We start from the raw sequence: 21185 nt of genomic DNA, 5'->3' as shown, positions 1-21185 counted from the left end.
GGTTAGAGAGCGCGCCCAAATGTCCACATCCCACGGTTGCTTCACGAGGCTTCGTCATCGGTTGCCGCGTGTTGAGTCGGAGTTAGGAGTAAGTTGTAACTGAGAGCTGAGGATTTCCGGCGTTCCAGGCAGAGGGAACCGGTTATTGGCAATCAACTCCTGAGGGTGAGACAGTTCGGTACGGTCGAACTCCTCTCGCTTTCTAGATGGAAATCAAGAGGTGAAGATAACGAAACTGCGACAATTGCGAGTCTTTGCGGGATTTCTAGAACTATAAGAACCTAATCTAGTCTTTAAGTCAGGCACGCGTTAACGTGGTCTACTCTTCGTAAGGTTTGCCTTTCGGTTGATAGCGAGAATATATATATCTTCCGCTGGAGTACTATGTAATGCTCCCTGAAGCCCGAACTTCCAACTATCCAACCATCCAACCCATTTCTAAGAGGCTTATTATATGCTGAGTAGACCATAGCCACCGAGCGACGCTGTATACTCAATGAATGCGCCATTGCGTTGATCGAGGTCGCCGGCTCACCTACGAACATTGGTAACAGACAGCACTCGCCCATCGAGAGTCAAAGACTGGCGTTTTGTCAGATGTGCAGATACCATATTCTTAATAGGTCCGAATATGGCAACCGATATACAGATACACCCGCTTGCATCCAAAAACCCTTAAATCCTGCCAATTGCAAGTATATCTACTCATCGCAGCACAAGTCACATGACACTATCTCCGGGAGGCCGCGGTCCAAATTTCCAAGCGGAGGTGCAGCTCAAGCTACAAATAAAGCCAGCCATTCTCGACGCGTCAACAAGCCGGGCCCCCAAGGCATTGCGAACGGTAAAACCGACAAACTCTCACAGAGAATGCAACAAAAATGAAAACACACCCATCCCCGATCTCATGGCATGGCAACCAATGACACCATCAAGAGCACGAAGAGCAATCACCATCATGCCACGAAGCCAAATCCAAAATCAACGCATCCTGTCCTCTCCTTCTACCCAGCCTTCTGCTTCAAGGCCTCCCCGACAAACTTCGCCTGGGTGAAGATCAGCGCAGCGGATATCCATCGGTTGAAAAGACGCGTTGGGTTTGGAGGTTTGTTCTCGTCTTTGTTTTCTCGGACGCGTAAATTGTTGCTAATGAGGTATGTCTGCCGGGAATGAACAGAACAAGGCCTCTTCTTCTACGAAAACCACCCTATCCGCTTTGTGAACGTTATCGGCGTTATCGTCGCGCGAACGGTTGTCCCCAGACGGACGATCCTAACGATCGACGATAGTACGGGCGCGACGGTTGATGTTGTTGTTTTGAAAGATGATACTCCTGCTGCTGTTCCCGCACCTGCTACTGCGGCCTCCGCGAGATCGAAATCGGAACCGGACGCCAACAACGACAACGACAACGATGAAGACAGTAAACATTCCAAAGAAACCCACCTCACAGCCACAACCCGCTCACCACTGGACATAACCCCCCTCGTGCCCGGAAAGGTCTTCCAGCTAAAAGGGACACTATCTTCCTTCCGCTCGGTCATCCAGATAAACCTCGAGCGATTCTTCCCCGTCGCCGACACGAAAACCGAGATGCGCTTTGTTGAGGCTCGGACGAGGTTCCTTACGACCGTCCTCTCTGACCCGTGGGTTCTTGAGAAGGGTGAGATTGAGACGTTGCGGAGGGAGGCGGATGAGGAGGGGGGTAGGGTTGAGGAGGAGCAGGAGAGGGTTAGACGGAGGGCGAGGAAGAGGGAGGATAGGGAGATCAAAGTCAGGAAGAAGATTGAGGAGGCTTGGGAGAGGGAGGAGGCTGCTAGGGAGAAGGAGGCGAAGGTTGTGAGTGAGGCGGGGAGGGAGTATATGCGTTTGCGGGAGTTGAAGAGACGTCGGGAGGATGAATGAGATGGCGAATGCTACTGCTGCCTACTAGGAGGACCCTACACGTTGGCATCGTTATGCGAGGTTATATTTCTGGTTGCTATATAGCAGTGCACGCGATGTGGTATACAATGGAATGAAATGAGCGATATATAACACGCAGAGCAAGCAGCATATGGATATCAGTCATTTCTCATAAGTCGTCAAAAAACAACGCAACGCTATTGCATCAAGGCAAAGCGAATCAGAAAGACAAGACCGAAATAAGGTCACAAAACGAACAGCAAAGAGTGACAAAACGTGAGGTATATATACAAGTAGATAGCGAGAGTATTTCATAAATTTGTCTTCTCAGTTAAAATGCATGCAAGCACCACCTTACCTACCGGTGACCCTTATAGTCATACCCAGACACAGGCCCGCCGCCTTGGCCGCCTAGCATACCGCGGTAGTAGTCTTCATCGCCGGCCCAGGTTGACCGTGACGGGAGGCTGTCGTGGTACTTGCTTTTCTCGCGCTCTTTCTCGCGCTCGCGGAGTTGTTCGTACAGACGTTCGTCATCCTCCCGGTCGATTTCGCGGTACTTGTCGAGCAGGTCGCTTGGGATGCTTGACGAGGGCGGGTTGTTGTAGTAGTAGTCTCCGCCTGAGGACGTGCCGGTGTGTCTTAGGCCACCCGAGATGTCGGTTTCGGAGTGTCTGTAGTCATGGCCTGGATGGTAACCGCGCGATTGGCTTCGTGAGCGGGTGGATGCTCCTGTTCGCGAGCGGCCGGGCCCTCTTGATCCGCTGCGGTAGGGAGGGGAGTCGGGGACGATGCGAGGACGGACCTCCTTGACGCCGGAGCTTGTGGAAAATGAGTTCGCGTGCCGGTGGGTAGGGTTCCCTGGCCCGTCGTAGACTTTGCCCCCTCCTGCGTGCGCCGTGTAGGGCTTTCGCTTGCGTTCAATAGCGGGAGGGTCTTGTTCTTGATCCGAGTCATCGACGACGGCTGCGCTTGGTGGTTGGTACGTTTTCTTCTCGCGGTCGTTCGTTGAGGTATTGTTCTCTTCGATGGAGACGCTAGGGCTTGTAGACGACTTGTGACGCTGGGCAGCGACCTTCTTGATCTCTTCGTCGGTAATGGGAGGGAGATCGACTCCGCAGTGTTTCATGATATATTGATCGAGCTCCTCGCGTAGACGGAGATTAGGCATCTCTGGGAACAGCCGCCGAGGGATTTCCTTGGGGAACCGCTCTTTCCTGTTGTCTGAGTTGCTTATTGGCATGTTCAACACGGCCTTCTGTAACCGTTCGTATTCCTTGTCTGGGTTCGCCTGAATCATCAAGGTGGCCAGCGTCTCGAATCCTTTCGGAGTGAGTCCAGGGATGTCAGGCCTCTCGTTTAATTTGACCTGCACAAGGTGGTGCTCCGCTTCGATCTCTCTGAATAGTCTCGAGATTGACGACGTTCGATCATCGAATATATCTACAGCGGCAGTCAGTAATGTAGCGAGTTAGTCGCGGGGAGTCTCTTACCTTGCCACGGATACGGGTCGGATGGGATGTTAGTCTCTGCGTAGAACTTCTGCAACTTGTCCGGAACCACAACCAGCGTATTCCCAGGAGGATAATTCTCAATCTAGAGAGGTTAGAGTGTGCAAGAAGATTGAACGGCTCAGCCTCAACGTACCAAATGCATTGCGATGCCCCGCAAAAACTGTCCCAGCCTTGCAGTCGGCTTGTCGCCCTCAAAGAGATTGCCCCATATCTTCTCCAGGGTCGTCGGGAACGTGTCATTCCGCTGAGGATTTGGGCGTGAGCTAGCCTCCCGGCTGTTCTCACTGAATTGACTAGGTGAGCCTCTCCTATCAGGAGGAGAAGGACTCAACCTGGCGCGAACATGGGGAGCGCCGGCAAACTCGGGATGCGGAGGAGGCTGCTGAAAAGGCGACGGGGAGCTTTGCGATATAATCGGGGTATGCGGCGCTGAAGGGTTTTGAAACGGCTGAGGTGCTCCCCATTGCGGTGGAGGCTGAGGCGGCTTCTGGTTGACAGGGCTATTGAGATTGGCGGCACCGAGCTGCTGTATCACGTTTGCGGTGATCTGCGCCACCAGATCCGGTGATACATATGACGAAGGAGCGCTGTTTCCGACAGCCGATGTCACTGCGTCGTTGATTCGGCCAGTGTGGTGAGAAGGAGGGGGAGGAGGGGGAGGAGGGGGAGGCCAGGAGGACTGCTCGCGCGGCGGTTCAGGATAGTAGCCTTGAGGAGGGGCAGAGTGCGAAGGAGCTTGCGGTTGAGGCATGTTGATGTGGTCGAATGCTGATTGGTATGGATATGGAGGTTCGTAGGAGGACGAGGGATAGGTCTCTGGAGGGTTTATAGGATTGCTGTTGTTGTCTGGTTGACCATAAGGGTTCAAACCATGCTGAAAGCCATCGTAAGCCATCAGGACGGTTGGGCCACAGTCTGCTTTAAGACCATTCAACGTCGAGCTTTATAGATAGGAAAATGAAGCGGGAGGATAATGAGACAATGCTGAAGAGGTCGAAAAGGAGCTTTGTGTTCGTGGAAGACTTGTGTGAGCGGAGGCAGTGGCGCACAAAGCAGTCGAGGCAGTGAGGGGCAGCAGAAGAGGTTCAGAGCTCTGCGTGAGACAGCGGGCCTTTCAAGTTACTTGAAGAATTCGCTTATCGTATCGCAGTGGAACAAAGCAATGAAAACGAAAGGAAAAGGCCAGGATCATCCCCTGCAGTCAGGCATCGAAGAAGAAAATTGGAGTGTCAGTTCTTTCAGCCGCGACCGACAGTGCATGGGGAGGCCATGGTCATACGTCACAGCGCCCGACTGAAACAGCCTGAGGCAGGAAGAGTGAGATCGGTGGCTGGATCGTCATCATTTCTGGATTATTCTAGGTAACAGAGCACATATGACATTTGAAAGCAGGGATTCTGAAGCTCAAATTCCCAAGCCTAGATACTACCTAAAAGAATAAACGAGTCCCCTATAGTACCCTCTAAACCATGGTTGCGATGTGTTCTACCTTGGGTCGCAGCGGCAACTGTTCAGCGAGCCACGGATCACCTCACTTCGGCTCATCTCAAAGGAACCCTGAGACATCCTCGTCGTCCTCCTCGTCGTCAGAGAGGCTGGCGTTTCTGTTCATTTCAGGAACACGCGCAGGCTGTTTCTCAACGGTCTCAGAGCGCCATGCCTGTCCGTAGTCAGCAGGCTGTATTCAGCACTTTGATGTAGAAACTCACCTTGACTTTGGGGAATCTGTCGTCTTCTCCACCGTTTCGCACACTTCCAGTAGCAAGTGAACGTGCAACGCCATACGAAGCCCATTCGCTGTGAGCCGAGTTCGCGTTCATTGACCCAAGATCTGCCCTTCCCTGGGAGCCGTGACTGCTGGGGTTGTTCGTTTCGTGGCGCTCGGGTTCAATCCAAACGCCGCCTCCGGAAGGCACGTTGTCGGTAACGCCTGCGAATGAAGAGCCATGGCTTTGCGCATCGCTGGTGAGTTGCCTGATCGAGCCTCCCAAGGTGCTGCCGGTGTGAAACTTGTGGTATGTCAGTACACAAGCCAAATCGAGCTGCAGAAAATCATAGGGTTAAACTGACAGACAAAGCCCCCAGCGTGGAAGGATCTCCTTCAGTGAGTAACTTATTCTCATCGACAACGGGCTCTGCGTCCTTATGACCTTGAACGCAGTCTAGACAACGCTATTGAGAACAATGCGTTAGCTCAGCAGCAAGACGAGAAGCACCCTGTAAAAGACTTACCGCGAACTCATGTTCTTTGCGTTGGTTTATGGCAAACTCCTCGAGGCCTTTCACCTTGTCGCAGACGCAGCAACGTAGCTCCATAATCTGGCCACCGGTACAGCCACGACAGGTCGCGTATCCGCCCGTCAAAGCTCGCTGTCCCCCGACCACGAAAGCATTCCGGAAGATGTCGAGCTGTCTTTTCGAGTAGACGTTGGCATTTCTGAACTTCTTGCAGTTCTTGCATTTAATTCTGTTTGTTGTTAAGACGGGTCTTACAGGAAACGATGGGAAATGTAGGTTTCGCTCACTTGTCTGGCAAAGGGACACTTTCGAGCCTTTATTGAGAGGATGTGGTCAGCATCTGTATCAGAAGTAATTGAACTTTAATCACTCACTGTCTTTTGATCGCTTCACTGTACCCTCCTGCATAGGCGCTTGGAACGCCCGCCTCACTGGGAGGCCGACGGTTTGCCATGATATAAGAAGATGGAATCAAATGAGTTGCCGGAGTGATAGAGTTACTGAGATGGAAGTAACTAGAAGACACTGTCTGCTAGCCGAGATTTCAGCTGTAGAGGACGCTCGGACTCGGTTCTTCTCAGCGAGAACTTGCTCGATATGTATGAAACAGAGATCAAGAAGATAAAGGGGGTTGTGAGTTAGGCGAAGGGAGAATGTGCAGAAAACAAGAAGAGGAATATAACTGTGAGCTTGAACAGGAAATAATGTGTTTGAAGGGCCCTGGAATATGAAAGGAGTATTCGATTCGGGAGAGATTGTGTTCCTCACTGCAGAGAGGACCTGATCATCCAGCAACACTTCCAAGGTCAATTGAAGGTTGGGAATTGTCTGCTGTCTGATCGATAGATCTTCAGGTGGTGGATCGTAAGATTCAATGCTTGATGAATGATGGATTGATTGACGGCAGATGCTGGGGTTGTGGATGAGAAGAGCAGGTGGGGTAGGGAAGAACAAGGGAAGCAAAAGAGGAGGAGAGAGATAAAAGGGAAAGTAACAAGGTGGAAGGTGAAGCAGGAGGAAGCAATGTGTTATGGGAAGTGAGAGATCCCGACAACAACACCTGCAGCAAAGCGAGAGCAAACCACCTCGCAGACACTGGCAATTTCCTCACTTGCTCGACTTCATGCTCATCTCTTGGTCCTATAAATGAGAGGGCTGCAGTGTATACCCATCATGGCCAGGCCTTTACTCATGCTGTTGAATTCAGATCGATTCCCTTAGAATAAAGCTCGAGCGAACGTAAGATAACATATAGTTCCTATCCCAATCTTGATCTTTAGGACACAACATAATCGTGAATAAACGAGTCTTTTGCCATCCTGTATCCTCGTCAATAGAGCTCGAGAAGTAATTGAAGTTCTGGACTTACCTAAGTATGTTGAGCACCTTCCATGCCACCTCCCTGCAAAGCTTCCTACCGACCAGAACGTGATATTCCCACCACCAACAAGCCTGACAACAGATACTATTGCAAATACAACCTTAGCTAACTTCGATACATCTTCTCTTGCCTCGTGCGGAATTTCGTACAGAGTCATTAGGCAAACTCCGGGGGCTATGGTACTGGTTCTGGAGGTCCAGACGGCTGCCAGTCACTCTCAATGACGTATGGTAAACATTGGCTGGGCAGTCATTGAAGCAACACAGATCCAGCATCACAGACCGGCTCACAGACCGTCCAAAATATCAGCACAGATTGCATAATCTTCTCCACAGCTCAGACTCATATGTCACAGCAAAGACGGCGGGATTCCATGATGTCAATGACAGACGTTGCACCTGCTAATCGCGCTGGGCGGGAAGGTGCAGCCTTGGAGCTCCCCTGATCCTCGCTCCTGCAGGTGCCAGGATGAACTTAATGCCCAGTCTCCAGCAATGGGATCACTTTCACACGCCAAGCGACTCGAGGCTTTACGAAAGACAGGCATCAATTCGATGAGTCTGTTGTATCGCCCAGCTGCCCAGGATCTTCCACTCGGTGGGAGACTAATATCCTCCATAATAAAGATATATTTTGACTATGAAAGAAGCCACAATTACAGCGGACTGCGCGATTATCAGCAGAGGCTACGGCTCCAGCCCCGACCTCCGCATTTTGTTGCTGTGCCGTTGGAGGCTTGCAGGCTTATGCTGCAGGTTGACCTTGTGATGTGCAGGAGATGGTCAGTCGATCTTCGCTGGTGGCCAGCCTATCCAACGGTCTCGTTGCTTCATCTCATTTTACGGGACGGGAGGAAAGCACCCTAGGCTTCCAGTGTTTCGCCGTCATAGACAGCCAAGTCCCACAGAAGAGATCAAGACCTCAATTTAATCCCTCTTTTTCCCCTCGTTGCAGATGTTGCACAGCTTACAAACGGCCCCGGCCCCCCTGAGTGAGCCCTTTTGACCCGCTCGATATTCGATAATTGGAGAATTCCCAAGAATCCCAGTACTCTGGGCCCCCTAAATCCTTCTGGAAGCTTTCGGAAGGTCCTGGGAACTCGACGGACTCAAGCGCTAAAGGCTTTATTGAAGTCCGCTGCTCTTGGTGAAATTGTTATGGAGGGGTGAGCCCACTCGATGGTGATTAATCCCAGACAAAAGCTCCCGTACAACTTCCTGTTTGAGACATGATCCTGAGGGCTGGCGTGGGCGGATGCCGGAAGCACTAGTAACTGGGACGGGCCTCCGCCGAGTGGGTTCAATCCGCATTCCCCGAACGACTGACCACGAATCACTCTGCTGCTGCCCTTTTCTGAGTCGCTCGCTCGTTCCAGCGTCGCGGAACCTCCAATTTGCCAATAACCGACCGGTCGGCGGAGCAAGACGTTGGGCCGACAACGCCCATCAGAGCAGATGATGATGAGTAACGACGGATGCTCCTGTGCTGGTGCCCGACCCTCTGGAAATACCCCAATATTACTGGAAATCTGGAATAATACAGCGCAAGAAGCGGGTTCTGATCGGTGGAATTGATTTGAAATTGCTGCTGTATTTTTATCGCTCTTCTGGGGTTTTGTGGGACCGCCCAGTATCAAGTCGTCAACCAATATTCAGTGCCCCTCGGTTCTCTTCAGTCTTCAGGAACACCCGACGCTAACTCCAACTAAGGGCAACGCCGTTCGCTTCCGTTGAGCAGAGTTTGGAACAGGAGAACATCACCGGGGCAATGGCATCCTAATATGTTTCTCGTTGACGCGCCCAGCGCCAATAATCGCCTTTTGAGGCTTGGAGAGAGCCTTGGTGGCAACAAAAAGGTTGTCTTTGCTTGAAAGAGGCAGCGGAAAGTACGATGCCCATCGCTTGAGAATTGGATTATTTTTGCTTTTTCCGGTACGAGATAGCCATCGTCGATCATCAGTTTGCCCCAGGTACCGAGACCAAGGAACACGATACAGATATTACAGAGTCGTACAAACGGGCCATGATAGACCGCGCATCATCTCGATACATCGGCCCGGTATTATTGAGGTGGCGGACAAGAAGCTCCTTGCTTCGCCTACATTATTGTTGTATGGTGATAGTTATGCTGACATAGGATGGCCACGCAGGCGCTTGAACCTGAGAATATGCCTCAGCATCACGCCGTGACACCATATCACCCCGTGCAGTGACAACAGAAGGCAACGATCCCATATATTCATAGACTGTGGTAGCTCTCGCTTTGAGGAGCTGAGATACCAGTCCGTCTCTTTTTGAGATTTGTCTGCACCGCTGCACGTCGGACTGGTATCAGATCGGACCGTTGGTATTCCGTCCATGCTTGTGCTTCTAGCCTTATGGACGCAGAGAAAGACAATTATCAGGCAATAGTTTGCCTTGGAGGCACGCTTTAATGCATGAATGGCAGAAGATCTGCATCAAATGTCGATGAAGCGTCCCTCAGTCCAATGCTTCTTGCCTGGCCAGTGGCGAGTCCATCAGGACGCTCGATATCATATCGAAGAGTTAATAGAGCCAACAAATCGCATTCATCTCCAGGAGGCATGCATCTTGATACAGGGCGTGTGTACGTGATCTACAGGTCACATCGGCCGCTCGACTGTGACCCGAGAAATTATGAACAGAGGACGTCTCCAAGTCCATCGGCGAGAATCATGAGACTTTCTTTTCTTTTTCTGTCTCAGGAAGCAATTGATGGGGGTCTCATTCGAGTTGCCAGATCAAGCATTAGTCGACCAGCCACTCGGTCTTGTTACTTGTGCGTTTATCGCGGGAAGGGTCAAGACGCTCGCTCACACAGCAGATGCTAGCTTATTCACAGCCAGTCTTGATGCAGATAAGAGCATGCATGAACTGTACTGATCCACAGGCATTATGGTTACCTATCGAGATCTCGAATGAGACACAACCACAGGGACCACCCTGGTTGCACACATGTCATGCTCTCACTCGAACAACCACGCTGACTGAGGGCTCGTCTAACGATCATTCGAGGCCGAGCCCAAGTGGACCCCACTAAAGTATGGCTTTAACTGAACTCGCAAAGCCACGTCTCAACGGTCTGACAATAAAGTCAATGGACCTAAAAACTTTGATCACAGACACAATTGACCGATACTTTGCCTTCCCCTCATTTTTGGTCCTATGTGCACCGACAACAGAGGGTTTCACACCTGGCAGCACTGAGGAGATGTCAGAGTCAACAAAACTCGACGCTCAACAGCCGATCCCTCGTTGATGCCAGCTACCGACGCTTGAAGTGATTTGATTGGCGACACTAAGCCCCAAAGGACAAAACATGTGGTGTATCAGCCTTCCATCACCTCGGAAGCACTCCCGGTCCCTTCGCACCAGTACAACTGTAGGTTCTCGGTTAACGGGGTCAAAGAAAACTTCCCACCACGGTGGTAAACAGAAATTGCGAGAGAGAAAGGCGTTGAGTATCATTTATGATATACACTCCCTTGAAGCTATCTCCGACTCTTCCGTACTTTTGTTTGAGTACTCGGGGATTCGGGGAGGAGCGTAGGACCTAGGTAGAGGAGTTCATTGTTAACGCTCTCCATACAGTAATTTAGTAACAAGCTCCTTTCCGACCATGGGCGGTGGTGGATCTGCTCCTCCCACTCAGCCTGACAAGGTACGTACCTTGCGATTATTTATAGCTCAGAGAGCTCAGGCTCCCCATGGACCATGTCGATGCTCAGCATATCACATTATTACCATAATTGTTATGAGATTGTAGCGAGTATTAATCGTATTATCCCCTTAAGGAATTGTCATCAAGCGCGTTCGATACGACGCGGAAGGCAATTTCGACCAAATTACGGGAGGGTTCTGGGGGTTGCGCTAGGCAGGGCGCTCGTCGAATAACGGCTTCTTCAGCATTTTAGACTGCTGCTGCTGTCGCTAGTCAGAGTTAGTCTGGGAAGCAGAACAGTCTGGACAGCCTGACACGAACGCCGCTGTTTGATTTTCGCAAGAATCAATCGCGTTGCTTGCTCTCCGGGCCTCTCTCTCTTCCACTCGATTCCCAGCCGCTTCCAACTTGCCAACAACCACTTGTTCGCGCTCTCGTCGCTCTCGTCGCTCCTTCAGACCACTCGCCCTCGCGGTAATACAAACTACTGCTGCCGCTCTCTATTTTGGTTTTTCTCTTTTCTTCCCGTATTCTCCATTTTCAAGGCTGTCGCTCTCTTTTTCTCTCCTATACTCGTACCATCCTGCATCATAAGCTTGCTTCCACACCCCTCTGTTCTCCTTGTCAGCAGCTGAGGCCTCCTGGCAAGACATTATTATTCTTACCCCTCCCATATCCACCTGCATTGTTCTCTGCTTTCTGAATTCTCTTATTACCTGCTGCGATCTCCATCACCGACTCTTCATCAGCTGTCGACCGCCTCTTTAGAGTCTCCACGCCGCCGCTTTCAACCCTCTGCAAGCTGTCACCGCGTCAGGGGCTGCTCACCTTCCCCCCAGGACTAAAATCCGCCTTAACCTCAATTAAGCCGGAACCCCCTTGGGATAGTGGTGTCCACTTGGAACGGGCCCGCTCTGCTGCTCTTTACATCGATCACATCCACTGTTTTGGGCCTTCCATCTTGCTTCCAGACACCTCCCTCTCTCCTCGGCTAGTCATCTCTGCGAACTACATGACTACCCCCTTCCCCCTCTCTCCGTCTTTCTCAACCTCACTCCTCCCCCTCCGCCGGACCATCCTCCTACAGTGAACTTTTTCCATCAATGGGCCAAGGCCATTTCCATCCCCGCAGGCTTGAGATCGCTTTATTCCGGATGATGAAGACTGCCCTCCACTAATCGACTTGCATCATTGGAAGAGTCTACATAATCCCTCGAAACATTCATACTGTTAGGGTGAGCACCGAGAGGCGATAGCATTCTTCAATATGCTCGGCTAATCCCGATACTAGTCCTCGAAACTCTTTTTGGTTTCATCTGCTGGCAGAGAAGATAAAGGAGACAAGATGACTGTCTGCTACGAACACCCCACGCGGGGAATCACTCCCACCTCAATGGCGACCCTCTCAGATCGATTCGAATTGATGAAGGAGGTTGGCGATGGAAGCTTTGGTAGCGTCGCGGTAGCACGTGTCCGGACCGCCGGCTCCAACATTGCTCGCCGGGGAACTCTGGTAGGAGCTCTCCATCCGATGACTAAGGTTTCACATACTCATCCAATCTTCAGGTTGCCATCAAAACAATGAAGAAGACCTTCGACTCACTGGCTCCATGTCTAGAGCTGCGGGAGGTCATCTTCCTTCGCTCTCTCCCTCCTCACCCTCACCTTGTCCCAGCCCTCGACATCTTCCTCGACCCCCTTACCCGCAAGCTACACATCGCCATGGAGTACATGGACGGCAACCTTTACCAATTAATGAAGGCGCGGGACCACAAATATCTGGACCAGAAACATGTCAAGAGCATCCTTTACCAGATCTTGGCCGGTCTCGACCACATCCACGCCCATCACTTCTTCCACCGCGACATTAAGCCAGAGAACATTCTGGTGTCCACCTCCGGAGCCAACGACTCTACCTTCAGCCGCTATTCTAACCTCGTCACTCCTCCTTCTACTCCTTCGACATATACCGTCAAGATTGCTGACTTCGGTCTTGCACGTGAGACTCACTCCAAGCTTCCCTACACAACATACGTTTCTACCCGGTGGTACCGCGCTCCAGAGGTCCTCTTGCGCGCTGGCGAATATTCCGCGCCCGTTGATATGTGGGCTGTTGGTGCGATGGCTGTGGAAATTGCTACTCTCAAGCCCCTTTTCCCCGGTGGTAATGAGGTTGACCAAGTCTGGCGCGTCTGTGAGATTATGGGTAGTCCAGGAAACTGGTACAGCAAGTCAGGTTCCAAGCTAGGTGGTGGTGAATGGAGAGACGGTGCCCGACTTGCCCAGAAGCTGGGTTTCACCTTCCCGAAAATGGCCCCACACTCTATGGAGAGCATCCTGCCTGCGTCTCAGTGGCCGGCCGCTCTCAGCCACTTTGTAACTTGGTGTTTGATGTGGGATCCGAAGAACCGCCCTACCTCTTCGCAGGCCATGAACCATGAGTACTTTGCTGATGCTATTGATCCCTTGGCCCTGCGCCCGAGATCCTCTACGGCCCGCCTGCTCGGTCGCAAGCAGTCGGAGAAGAGCGTCAAGTCGCCTACCAAGGAAACATACGATGCCCCTACTCTGTCATCAAAACCGTCATGGTTCAGGAGGTCATTGATCGGTAGATCGGAAAGCCCTGCTCCTGTTCTAGAGCCCGAGCAACCTTCCAAGCCAACACTTGTTGCATACGACTCGCCCGCTGAATCGCAAACCCTGAAACCCAAGCAGTCGACGAGCAAACGTGCTACTTGGGCTTCTGGAGCTCCAATGCCAATTCTTCCCTCGATCCGCCCCGTATCCCCTCTTTCCAATGCAGTTACCGCTCAAGCCAAGCCCCCGGCTCAAGAAGACTCAAATGGGGCCAAGTCATCCAAGAAGATTGGCCGCCAACTCTCGGTCAACTCGCACGGTAACCACTATGGCGATATTCACCGACAGGAGGCGGAGCGAGCGCTCAATGGCCTTGGAAACAACACCACCACTACGGTCGGCCAGAAGGAGAGCTTTTTCTCCCATCTCCGGAAACGCGCCCGTCGGCTATCTGGTCGGAATCAGAACGTGATGAACGATGATATCGAAGCCAACGCCGGCTGCATGCCTTGGTCGAACCGGTCGTCGCTTCATTTGGATTCTGCCAATGTCAGTGACTCGAGGCAGAATTCGGATCTGTCAGAGCTGGATAAGGCCCTTCAAAACGTCAAGTACTCGGGAGATTCAGCCAATGTTCCTGTCAGCATCACCTCGCCTTCTGACTCTATCAAGCGTCAGTCAATGCCGCAAGGGTCTATTCGGTCAATGGGAGACAGTCCTGTCTCAACTAGTGGCAACGGTGGGCCAATATCAAGCCGCACCCGACGTACACTGCAGGTCGCCAACCACCCCGTCCATCGTTACGAGACTCCCGAAGAGGAGGATGAGCTCTTGGATGAGGTCTTGCACTCTGCGAGCACGGCTGCTAGACGTCTCGCACAGGCCCAGATGTCGGATACATCGTCCAACTACAGCCGACCTCTGGCAGAGACCTCCCACCCCTTGCCTAGCCCATACCCCACTCCTTCACCGTCAGCAAAGAACGATGGCGTGTCTTTCGGTAACGTGGACGCCACACCGGATCGGCGCCTACCGCCTTTGGACGGGAAATCGGATTATACCAGCGCCACACGTCAATGGCCTACACCGCCATACGACGAAGGTGACTGGATGAACCCAGCCTCGACGAAATTCTTGACGGGCTCCACCTACAGGTAGTCAGTTCTATCACATTCGGAATATGTCGCATATCTCCTCTTGACATTTTACAGCAATGTCGTGTATACCTAATAACGGGAAGTTTTGTGGTGGTTATGCTCAAAAGGCGCATGGGATATGGTGTCAGCTGTTTTGCTTTTTCTTATACCTTCATTCCCCTTACTTCTTTTTTACCCGTCTCTGTTTTTTTTTCTTTCCTTTACTCTGTTTATAGGGCATGGACTAGCCCAGGATTATTCTCATTTGTCGGCATTTCGTCTTCATACCCCAAAGGCCTTTATAGATACAGTCGGCCTCGCACAGCGTTTTCGGCACACCGTTGCCCTTCCAGTTCCTTTGCCTATACTCATCTTCTGCATATTCTGTCCACGCCTGCCGCGCGGGTCGTGGATTCACCGTCCGTTCCTTATATACATACTTACCTACCTATACCTATATACCTACCCTTACCTTCACCTTGACCTTGACCTTAATTCTACTCTCTCTCAAGCCTCGCCTTTCTATCATTTGTCCCTCCTTCTCTTTTTACTCCCTTGCTACTATTACACCCACCATCTACCTTCATCCTCCGCATCTCAATCTTTCCTACCACTTATCACGGGAAATGATGTGCCACACCTACCCAAAATGTTTCTTCTATCCTGTACAATTTCTCACTTATGCATGACGGCCACGGGTGGTCGTTTGACTTGCTTGAACAGCCTTGTAATATACTACACCCATTTTCCGGCGGGGGAACTTCTGATCTGAACTGTCTATATAGCATACATACATCTCATATCCAGCAATGGCAAAAATGGATTGTCTAATACTCAACTTTGTTTCTATTCACGTTTCATACTCTGTAGACTGTACACACTGGTCCTTGCGCAATGGCTGTTGACCTTCGGGCAGCATCCATGATAGCAATTCGGGGCGGAACAATGATACTCCGCCCGCAGCAGAATTTCCAGATCATGTCGCGAACGTGCATCGCGAACAAGCACACCTTGGGAAGGACATTTTTTACGCAGAATCCAGCATGGACCGCCTCTAATCCTGACCAATTCTTCTACATCAGTTTTGCGGCGCATGGTCTCTTATCGCAAACCCACAATCCGCATTCTCAGGACTCAGCTACCCTGGGTATCGCTACCTACCTTGTAGCTGGATCCTAACCAGCTCTACGAATCCCACCTCACTTCAAGTTCGACCTCATATATCCCTTCGACGCTTCAATTGTATTCCACCCTCGAACCCAACCAGAAACCGAACAAAAATGTCCGCCCAACGACAAGCCTCCTCCGCGTCCCAAACCCCGCACCTCTCCCCCGCCGAGCTCTCCTACATCTACACATCGCTCGCCCTTCCCGAAACCCCTATCCGGCCGGACGGCCGATCGCCAACACAGTTCCGGCCGCTCTCTGCGGAAACGGATATTCTCCCGGGGACGAACGGCAGTGCGCGGGTGGGCTTTGCCGATGGGACGCAGGCTGTTGTTGGTGTTAAGGCGGAGGTTGAGAGGACTGTGATGGGGCCGGTTGTTCAAGCAGAGAACGAAGATGCGAGAGAAGGGCGAGAGGGAAGTGAGAAGGGTGGCTGTGGCTCTGTGGAAGGGCAAGGGTCGTGGGTGCAGATGGCGATTGAGATTCCGGGATTTCGGGATGATGATGCCCTCCCTGTTTTCTTGTCGGAGATGATGAGGGAGCCGCTTGTTGAGAGTGTTAGTGGTGCTGGTTCTGGTGAGGATGGCATGGTCGGTGGGCTGAAGGGCCGGCTTGTGATCAATCGGAGGTGGCATTGGAGGTTGTATATTGATGTGAGTCTCCTCTTTCTTCAGTTGTTCGCGTTCTATAGATGGAGAGCGGGCTAACAATAACTTCGGCAGGTCCTCCTCCTCTCCCAACCACTCTCATACCCCCTCCCCCTCCTTTCCCTAACAACACACCTCGCCCTCCTCGCAACAAAGCTTCCGAAACTCAAATCAAAAGGTGAAGAAGACCCCTTCTTCGACGACGACTGGAACGCCGCCGAATACCTCTACCCACGAGTCAAGCCCGCCGCCAAGACGACATCCACATCCTCGATACCGGCCCCAATAAACGTACACAAAGTCCGACCCCCCATAACCCTCCTCGTGATCTCAGTGGCACAGAATATAATATTCGACCCCAGCCGCGAAGAAATCGCCGTCGCGGACGCAGTCCTCGCAATCTCAATAACGCACGACTCGGGCTCGGAACGGTTGAAGCTACTCTCTATCCGTACGATTGACCCCCCGTCTCGGCTGACGCAGCCGGGTGTTCCGAACTCAGAGAATGTTGCGGCGGTAGGAAGTACGACTGTTGCGGAGGAGAGCGCGGTTGTTAATCCGTCAACGGGTGAAGAAGAGGTTCCGGGTGTTTGGCGGCCAAGAAGGGGTGGTGTGAAGAGGGCTACGATTGCAAGGATGGTCAAAATGGTTCTTGAGAAGGGGGGTGTAGGTGAGGAGGTTCTTGAGGGGCTGGAGGGTGTTGAGGTTGGTTGATTTGATTCCATTGCTCTCTGCTCTAGGCTACGAGATGGGATCAGTTTATGCTCGGTACTCCGGCGCCCTGGCCTACCAGCAGATGAACTGGCAACCGGCGCGATGCAGAAAAGAACGTAGGGAAATAAAAGGCCCTCTGCAAACCTGCACCGGTCGATATGTATACAGGTATTGCCAATGCGAATGCGCATCACATCCGACATTGCACTTGATTCAGCAATGCGCCAACTAACTGTGAGTCTGAATGAAGAAGCTAGGTTACCGCAATGGCCGTAAACATGTACATATGATATATGATATACATTTACATCAGAGCAAACCAATGCGGTCCGAGCAGGTCCACAACTGCCTGGAATCATCCAGATATATCCTATCCGCGTACCGTAATTAAATGAGTACTCGCGCTCACGCAACTTGCACTTGCCACTGTGCCTGCCCAGCTTGCAATGATATACTATAGGCATTAGCAACGCATCTAAGTATAGTTTCCGTGAGTCTAAACTGACCATAAAACAAATCAATCAGCCTTAGATCATAACGTACCATAAAAACCCAGACCCAATCAATCAATCACCACGGCGCGCGCAGCGAACTATATATCCACTACATAGTCGGTTCCTCCCACACAATAACCGAACAAAGACAAGCCTTTGGCACCAAAGAAAGCACAATCTCCATAACACGCTACCTGATACTCTCAGACTATTCAAGAAGTCCAAAAATACAGAAAAAATTCCGTAACAAAAAATGCAAAACAGAAAGCCCAACGCGGGGCTCGAACCCGCAGCCTTGAGATTAAGAGTCTCACGCTCTACCGATTGAGCTAGCCGGGCTAGTTTATATTTTGCTTCTCCTTTTCTGGCATCACAAGTCAGCTGATAAAATTTGTGGCAACAGGCTCACCGGTCTCTGCTCTTCTGCTGGTGATATAAGTAGATGTCAATTGATCTACCGTGCCTCAAGACTGTTACCATGGGGTGTATGTATTTTTGGTAGCATGTGTAAGGTGAAGATCGAGACCGGACGAGCACGGACTTGTACTTGGACCAACCACAATAGACGAGAAACATCTTGTTATCGTACCTATACTATATAATACACGGCAATGCATCTTGTTCGCACCAGGTGAGCGCAGAGCTGAGCCGTTAGATATCCATATTCATATTCATACACCACGGGGATGTCACCATCCACTCCACTCCGCATTCTCAACAATCCAGTCACCCATCCATTCAGTCCAATCTCTTCCATAACATGGTTAAAACCCTACCAAATTCCCAACCACTTCTTAACAGGCCTCCTCTTCCCCTCCCAATCAACGTACTCGTCACTCTGTACATTGTCATTCCCTTGCGCCTCAACAGCAACAGGCGACTGATCATCCACCACCTCACCAACCACACCCTGATTCTGGCCCTCCTTCCTCCCTCCCAGATCCGCCTCACTCGGCTCCTCCAGCCCATGCGCAACACGGAACTGGCGTCGTTTCTCAGCGTCCTCCACGCGCCTCTTGCGCTTCTCACGAGTTTCCATAGATGTGTGCTGCACGTGCATCCGGAACACGGAGAGCGCTTGCGAGATTGTATCGATTGGATGGCTTAAAAGCCCACTCCAGGGGGGGAGAAGGTGCGCGAAGGGGCTCGTCGCTTTGAAGTTCGTTGTGAAGGTGAACGTTGCGAGGGTTGTTAGGACGCTCTGCTCACAAATACAGACATTAGCATACACTTAACTACCCATCAAGGCATCAAGCCATCCAACCAAGCAAAAAGTCCAGGGAATTAGGTTCAGTAAATACCATAGCAATCCAAATATGAATCCACCGATTCGTCAAAAACTTAAACATGATTGTCCCCTCGGGGGGAAACATATTCGGGTACTTCTTCGTGCGGCGCTCTTCCTCTTCTTTTGCGGAAAGCTTGGGGCCCGGGTAGTTGACGACTTTGCCATTGCGGGTTTGGACGACGCGGCGGGCGCCATGGGAGGGGGGGCGGAATTTGTCTGGTTTGGCGAGGACGCGTTGTTTGTCTTCTTGTGAGGACTTGTTTGATGCGCAGCGGCGGGTTGCGGTCGGGTTGGACTTGGATAGGGCGAGGAGGGTTCGTCGGGAGGGGATTCCTCTGGGGAGGAGGAAGGCTGGGATAGGTGCGGGAGGCATTTTTGCAGGCCGCGATAGAGCGGTTGGGATAACAGTCTAAGTGTAGTTCTCTATGCCTGTGGAGGGCCTCCAACTTTTCTGGTGGTGACAAGTCTGACAGCCTCATCACGTGATTTTGTTCCGGCTGTTAAGGCGCCGAGGCACCAGCTAAGGCATCAGACCACCTCGGAGCAAGGCCGGGGCGAGCGGAAAAAACTCGCCAACGGCTAGGCGAATGGCCGGGCGCAGAATTGTCATTACGGGCAGCGCGATATCCACCGTCATCCATATCCCGGAGTCGTTGCTCGGCCAGCTATGAGCTGGAATGAGATCATACCATGACGGCATGCGTCTGATCAACAATTGTACTTCTCTAGCACGGTGCTTGGGGAAGATCATGCTGCAGCACCATCTTAGCTATATATGTGATTTCCATAGTCGTTGGTAGACCGTATTAATGCACTCAGAATGGCCTCAACAAGGCCGTCCAGGACTCTAGTCTCGATCTTGGACAGCGGTGACGGAGTGCTGAGTCCTGACCCGGCAGCGCCCGTTCCAAGCTGAATCATCCTGACTGTGATTGGCCCAATCCCGGATCACGGGAGGCGTCGGGGGCAAGCAGGGCAGAAACCAGCTCTAAGAGTACAAATTCTCTCGGTCCATCTTTTTTTCTTCCCTTCGGCCAGATTGCTAGACTTTTCTTCTGTTGTCCTCCACACTCATCCACTCTCAGTCTCTGTACTATACCACTTCTCTTCTCTACTCTCCTCGTTCTCTCCCACCTCCTTATTTTTATTCGTCACAATGGCCAAGGGTGCTGACAGCTTCTCTCCCGGTAAGCTATTTCCTTGCGATGAATACCTTCCTTTGTTTCGGGTGAAGGCACGTGGCTGTTGCTTGGTTGGTTCTCGGTGGCATTCACTCGGTGCTCTTCGATGATGGCCTTTGCGACGCGCGAAAGGGTGAAAGAGTAGAGGGCGAATGAATTGAAAGTGTCTTGGTCACTCTCTTTCAGGCCTTGAAGAACAGCGATTCAATGAACACCCGACTCAACACAAGCGGCTATAAAACCCGGACACCTCGATTAGGTATCCTGATCGCCGGCAAAACTTCGATTGAAATTTCAATCGGCGCTTGCTTTCACGCGCAATCGGGTTACTCGCTTGATCGCATCCATTCATTCCCTGAACTCGATTACCATGACCAGTTTTGATACCTACTGCTTCACCACCGCCTTGAGCAACCACCAAGCCGAACTAGACGAAATGGAAAAGAGAGAGAAACAGGAGGCTAATAAGCAATCTTCTCCAGGCGACTCCGCCAAGGGTGCTAAGCTCTTCGAAACCCGCTGCAAGCAGTGCCACACTGTCGAGAGCGGCGGTAGCCACAAGGTCGGCCCCAACCTCCACGGTCTCTTCGGCCGCAAGACTGGTGAGGCCGAGGGCTACTCCTACACCGACGCCAACAAGCAGGCCGGTGTCACCTGGGACGAGAACTCTCTGGTATGTGTAACCGCAGTTCTTACAGTGGGTCTAGGATGATCGCTAACGTGTCTTCGCCAACAGTTCAAGTACCTCGAGAACCCCAAGAAGTTCATCCCCGGTACCAAGATGGCCTTCGGTGGTCTCAAGAAGGGCAAGGAGAGGAACGACCTCATCACGTATGTTCCTCCTACAACGATCAAACGATTCAAGAATTGAAGCTAACAGTTTCCTTTGCAGCTACCTCAAGGAGAGCACCGCTTAAATGTCTTGCGATATGACGACGATAAAACGCCCACTTGCGGATGGCCGGACTTTGAGCTGGCTGACAGGCGGGCACTGTAACATTACACTTTCTAGACCTGGTTTCGATAGCGTCGGGACATTGTGGATATCATAGAGTCTTGTTTCCTTCGCCGTCCTTGTCTACCTATTTCCATATTCCCTCGGTTTGCTTTACCCTTCACGGTCATGTCTTCAGCTTTTGTATCATGGTTTACTACAGGCTGCGGCCTTAATGAATAAAAGAGTCTCCTCTCACGACACTACATTGTCTCCCATCCTCTCTCTCAGTCTATACTAATCTGTGACAGATACTTCCCTTCTCTGC

General features: G+C 51.6%; 8 protein-coding genes and 1 non-coding gene across 9 annotated transcripts; 5 read left to right on the top strand and 4 right to left on the bottom strand.

Moving 5' to 3' along the window:
- The first annotated feature begins 737 nt into the window (after positions 1-737).
- Positions 738-2084, top strand: BDV17DRAFT_108759 (OB-fold domain-containing protein). Its single transcript, XM_073753813.1, has 2 exons — positions 738-1105; positions 1178-2084. The coding sequence occupies exons 1-2, from the start codon at positions 913-915 to the stop codon at positions 1903-1905; spliced, it is 921 nt and encodes a 306-aa protein (XP_073620240.1). The 5' UTR covers positions 738-912; the 3' UTR covers positions 1906-2084.
- Positions 1904-4639, bottom strand: BDV17DRAFT_108755 (uncharacterized protein). Its single transcript, XM_073753812.1, has 3 exons — positions 3553-4639; positions 3399-3501; positions 1904-3348 (listed from the first exon to the last, which is right to left on the bottom strand). Exons 1-3 carry the CDS (start codon positions 4312-4314, stop codon positions 2264-2266), a joined length of 1950 nt encoding a protein of 649 aa, XP_073620239.1. The 5' UTR covers positions 4315-4639; the 3' UTR covers positions 1904-2263.
- On the bottom strand, positions 4640-6566 carry BDV17DRAFT_108754 (uncharacterized protein). Its single transcript, XM_073753811.1, has 6 exons — positions 6032-6566; positions 5945-5971; positions 5652-5886; positions 5490-5591; positions 5129-5428; positions 4640-5079 (listed from the first exon to the last, which is right to left on the bottom strand). The coding sequence occupies exons 1-6, from the start codon at positions 6109-6111 to the stop codon at positions 4966-4968; spliced, it is 858 nt and encodes a 285-aa protein (XP_073620238.1). The 5' UTR covers positions 6112-6566; the 3' UTR covers positions 4640-4965.
- Positions 6567-12064: 5498 nt separating this feature from the next.
- On the top strand, positions 12065-14454 carry BDV17DRAFT_287070 (serine/threonine-protein kinase; the record flags this gene model as incomplete). Its single annotated transcript, XM_073761078.1, has 2 exons — positions 12065-12232; positions 12286-14454. 2 exons carry the CDS (start codon positions 12065-12067, stop codon positions 14452-14454), a joined length of 2337 nt encoding a protein of 778 aa, XP_073620237.1.
- On the top strand, positions 14265-15270 carry BDV17DRAFT_108745 (uncharacterized protein). The gene has a single exon (XM_073753810.1). The coding sequence runs from the start codon at positions 14572-14574 to the stop codon at positions 15202-15204; it is 633 nt and encodes a 210-aa protein (XP_073620236.1). The 5' UTR covers positions 14265-14571; the 3' UTR covers positions 15205-15270.
- A 113-nt stretch (positions 15271-15383) lies between these two features.
- BDV17DRAFT_251832 (exosome non-catalytic core subunit RRP42) lies at positions 15384-17320 on the top strand. The gene is made up of 2 exons (XM_073756473.1): positions 15384-16252; positions 16322-17320. The coding sequence occupies exons 1-2, from the start codon at positions 15713-15715 to the stop codon at positions 16958-16960; spliced, it is 1179 nt and encodes a 392-aa protein (XP_073620235.1). The 5' UTR covers positions 15384-15712; the 3' UTR covers positions 16961-17320.
- Positions 17321-17720: 400 nt separating this feature from the next.
- BDV17DRAFT_t21 lies at positions 17721-17793 on the bottom strand. The gene has a single exon. It is a non-coding gene; the product is annotated as a tRNA-Lys (tRNA).
- A 68-nt stretch (positions 17794-17861) lies between these two features.
- BDV17DRAFT_251830 (uncharacterized protein) lies at positions 17862-19265 on the bottom strand. The gene is made up of 2 exons (XM_073756472.1): positions 18756-19265; positions 17862-18655 (listed from the first exon to the last, which is right to left on the bottom strand). The coding sequence occupies exons 1-2, from the start codon at positions 19113-19115 to the stop codon at positions 18227-18229; spliced, it is 789 nt and encodes a 262-aa protein (XP_073620234.1). The 5' UTR covers positions 19116-19265; the 3' UTR covers positions 17862-18226.
- A 1028-nt stretch (positions 19266-20293) lies between these two features.
- On the top strand, positions 20294-20840 carry BDV17DRAFT_287067 (c-type cytochrome; the record flags this gene model as incomplete). Its single annotated transcript, XM_073761077.1, has 3 exons — positions 20294-20596; positions 20660-20754; positions 20816-20840. The coding sequence occupies 3 exons, from the start codon at positions 20294-20296 to the stop codon at positions 20838-20840; spliced, it is 423 nt and encodes a 140-aa protein (XP_073620233.1).
- Between the last annotated feature and the right edge of the window lie 345 nt (positions 20841-21185).

Source organism: Aspergillus undulatus (assembly GCF_047715775.1).
Source record: "Aspergillus undulatus strain CBS 261.88 unplaced genomic scaffold BDV17scaffold_3, whole genome shotgun sequence".
Lineage (NCBI taxonomy): Eukaryota > Fungi > Ascomycota > Eurotiomycetes > Eurotiales > Aspergillaceae > Aspergillus > Aspergillus undulatus.
The sequence above is the reverse complement of the archived record's forward strand: the minus strand, read 5'-3'. Positions and strand labels throughout refer to the sequence as shown.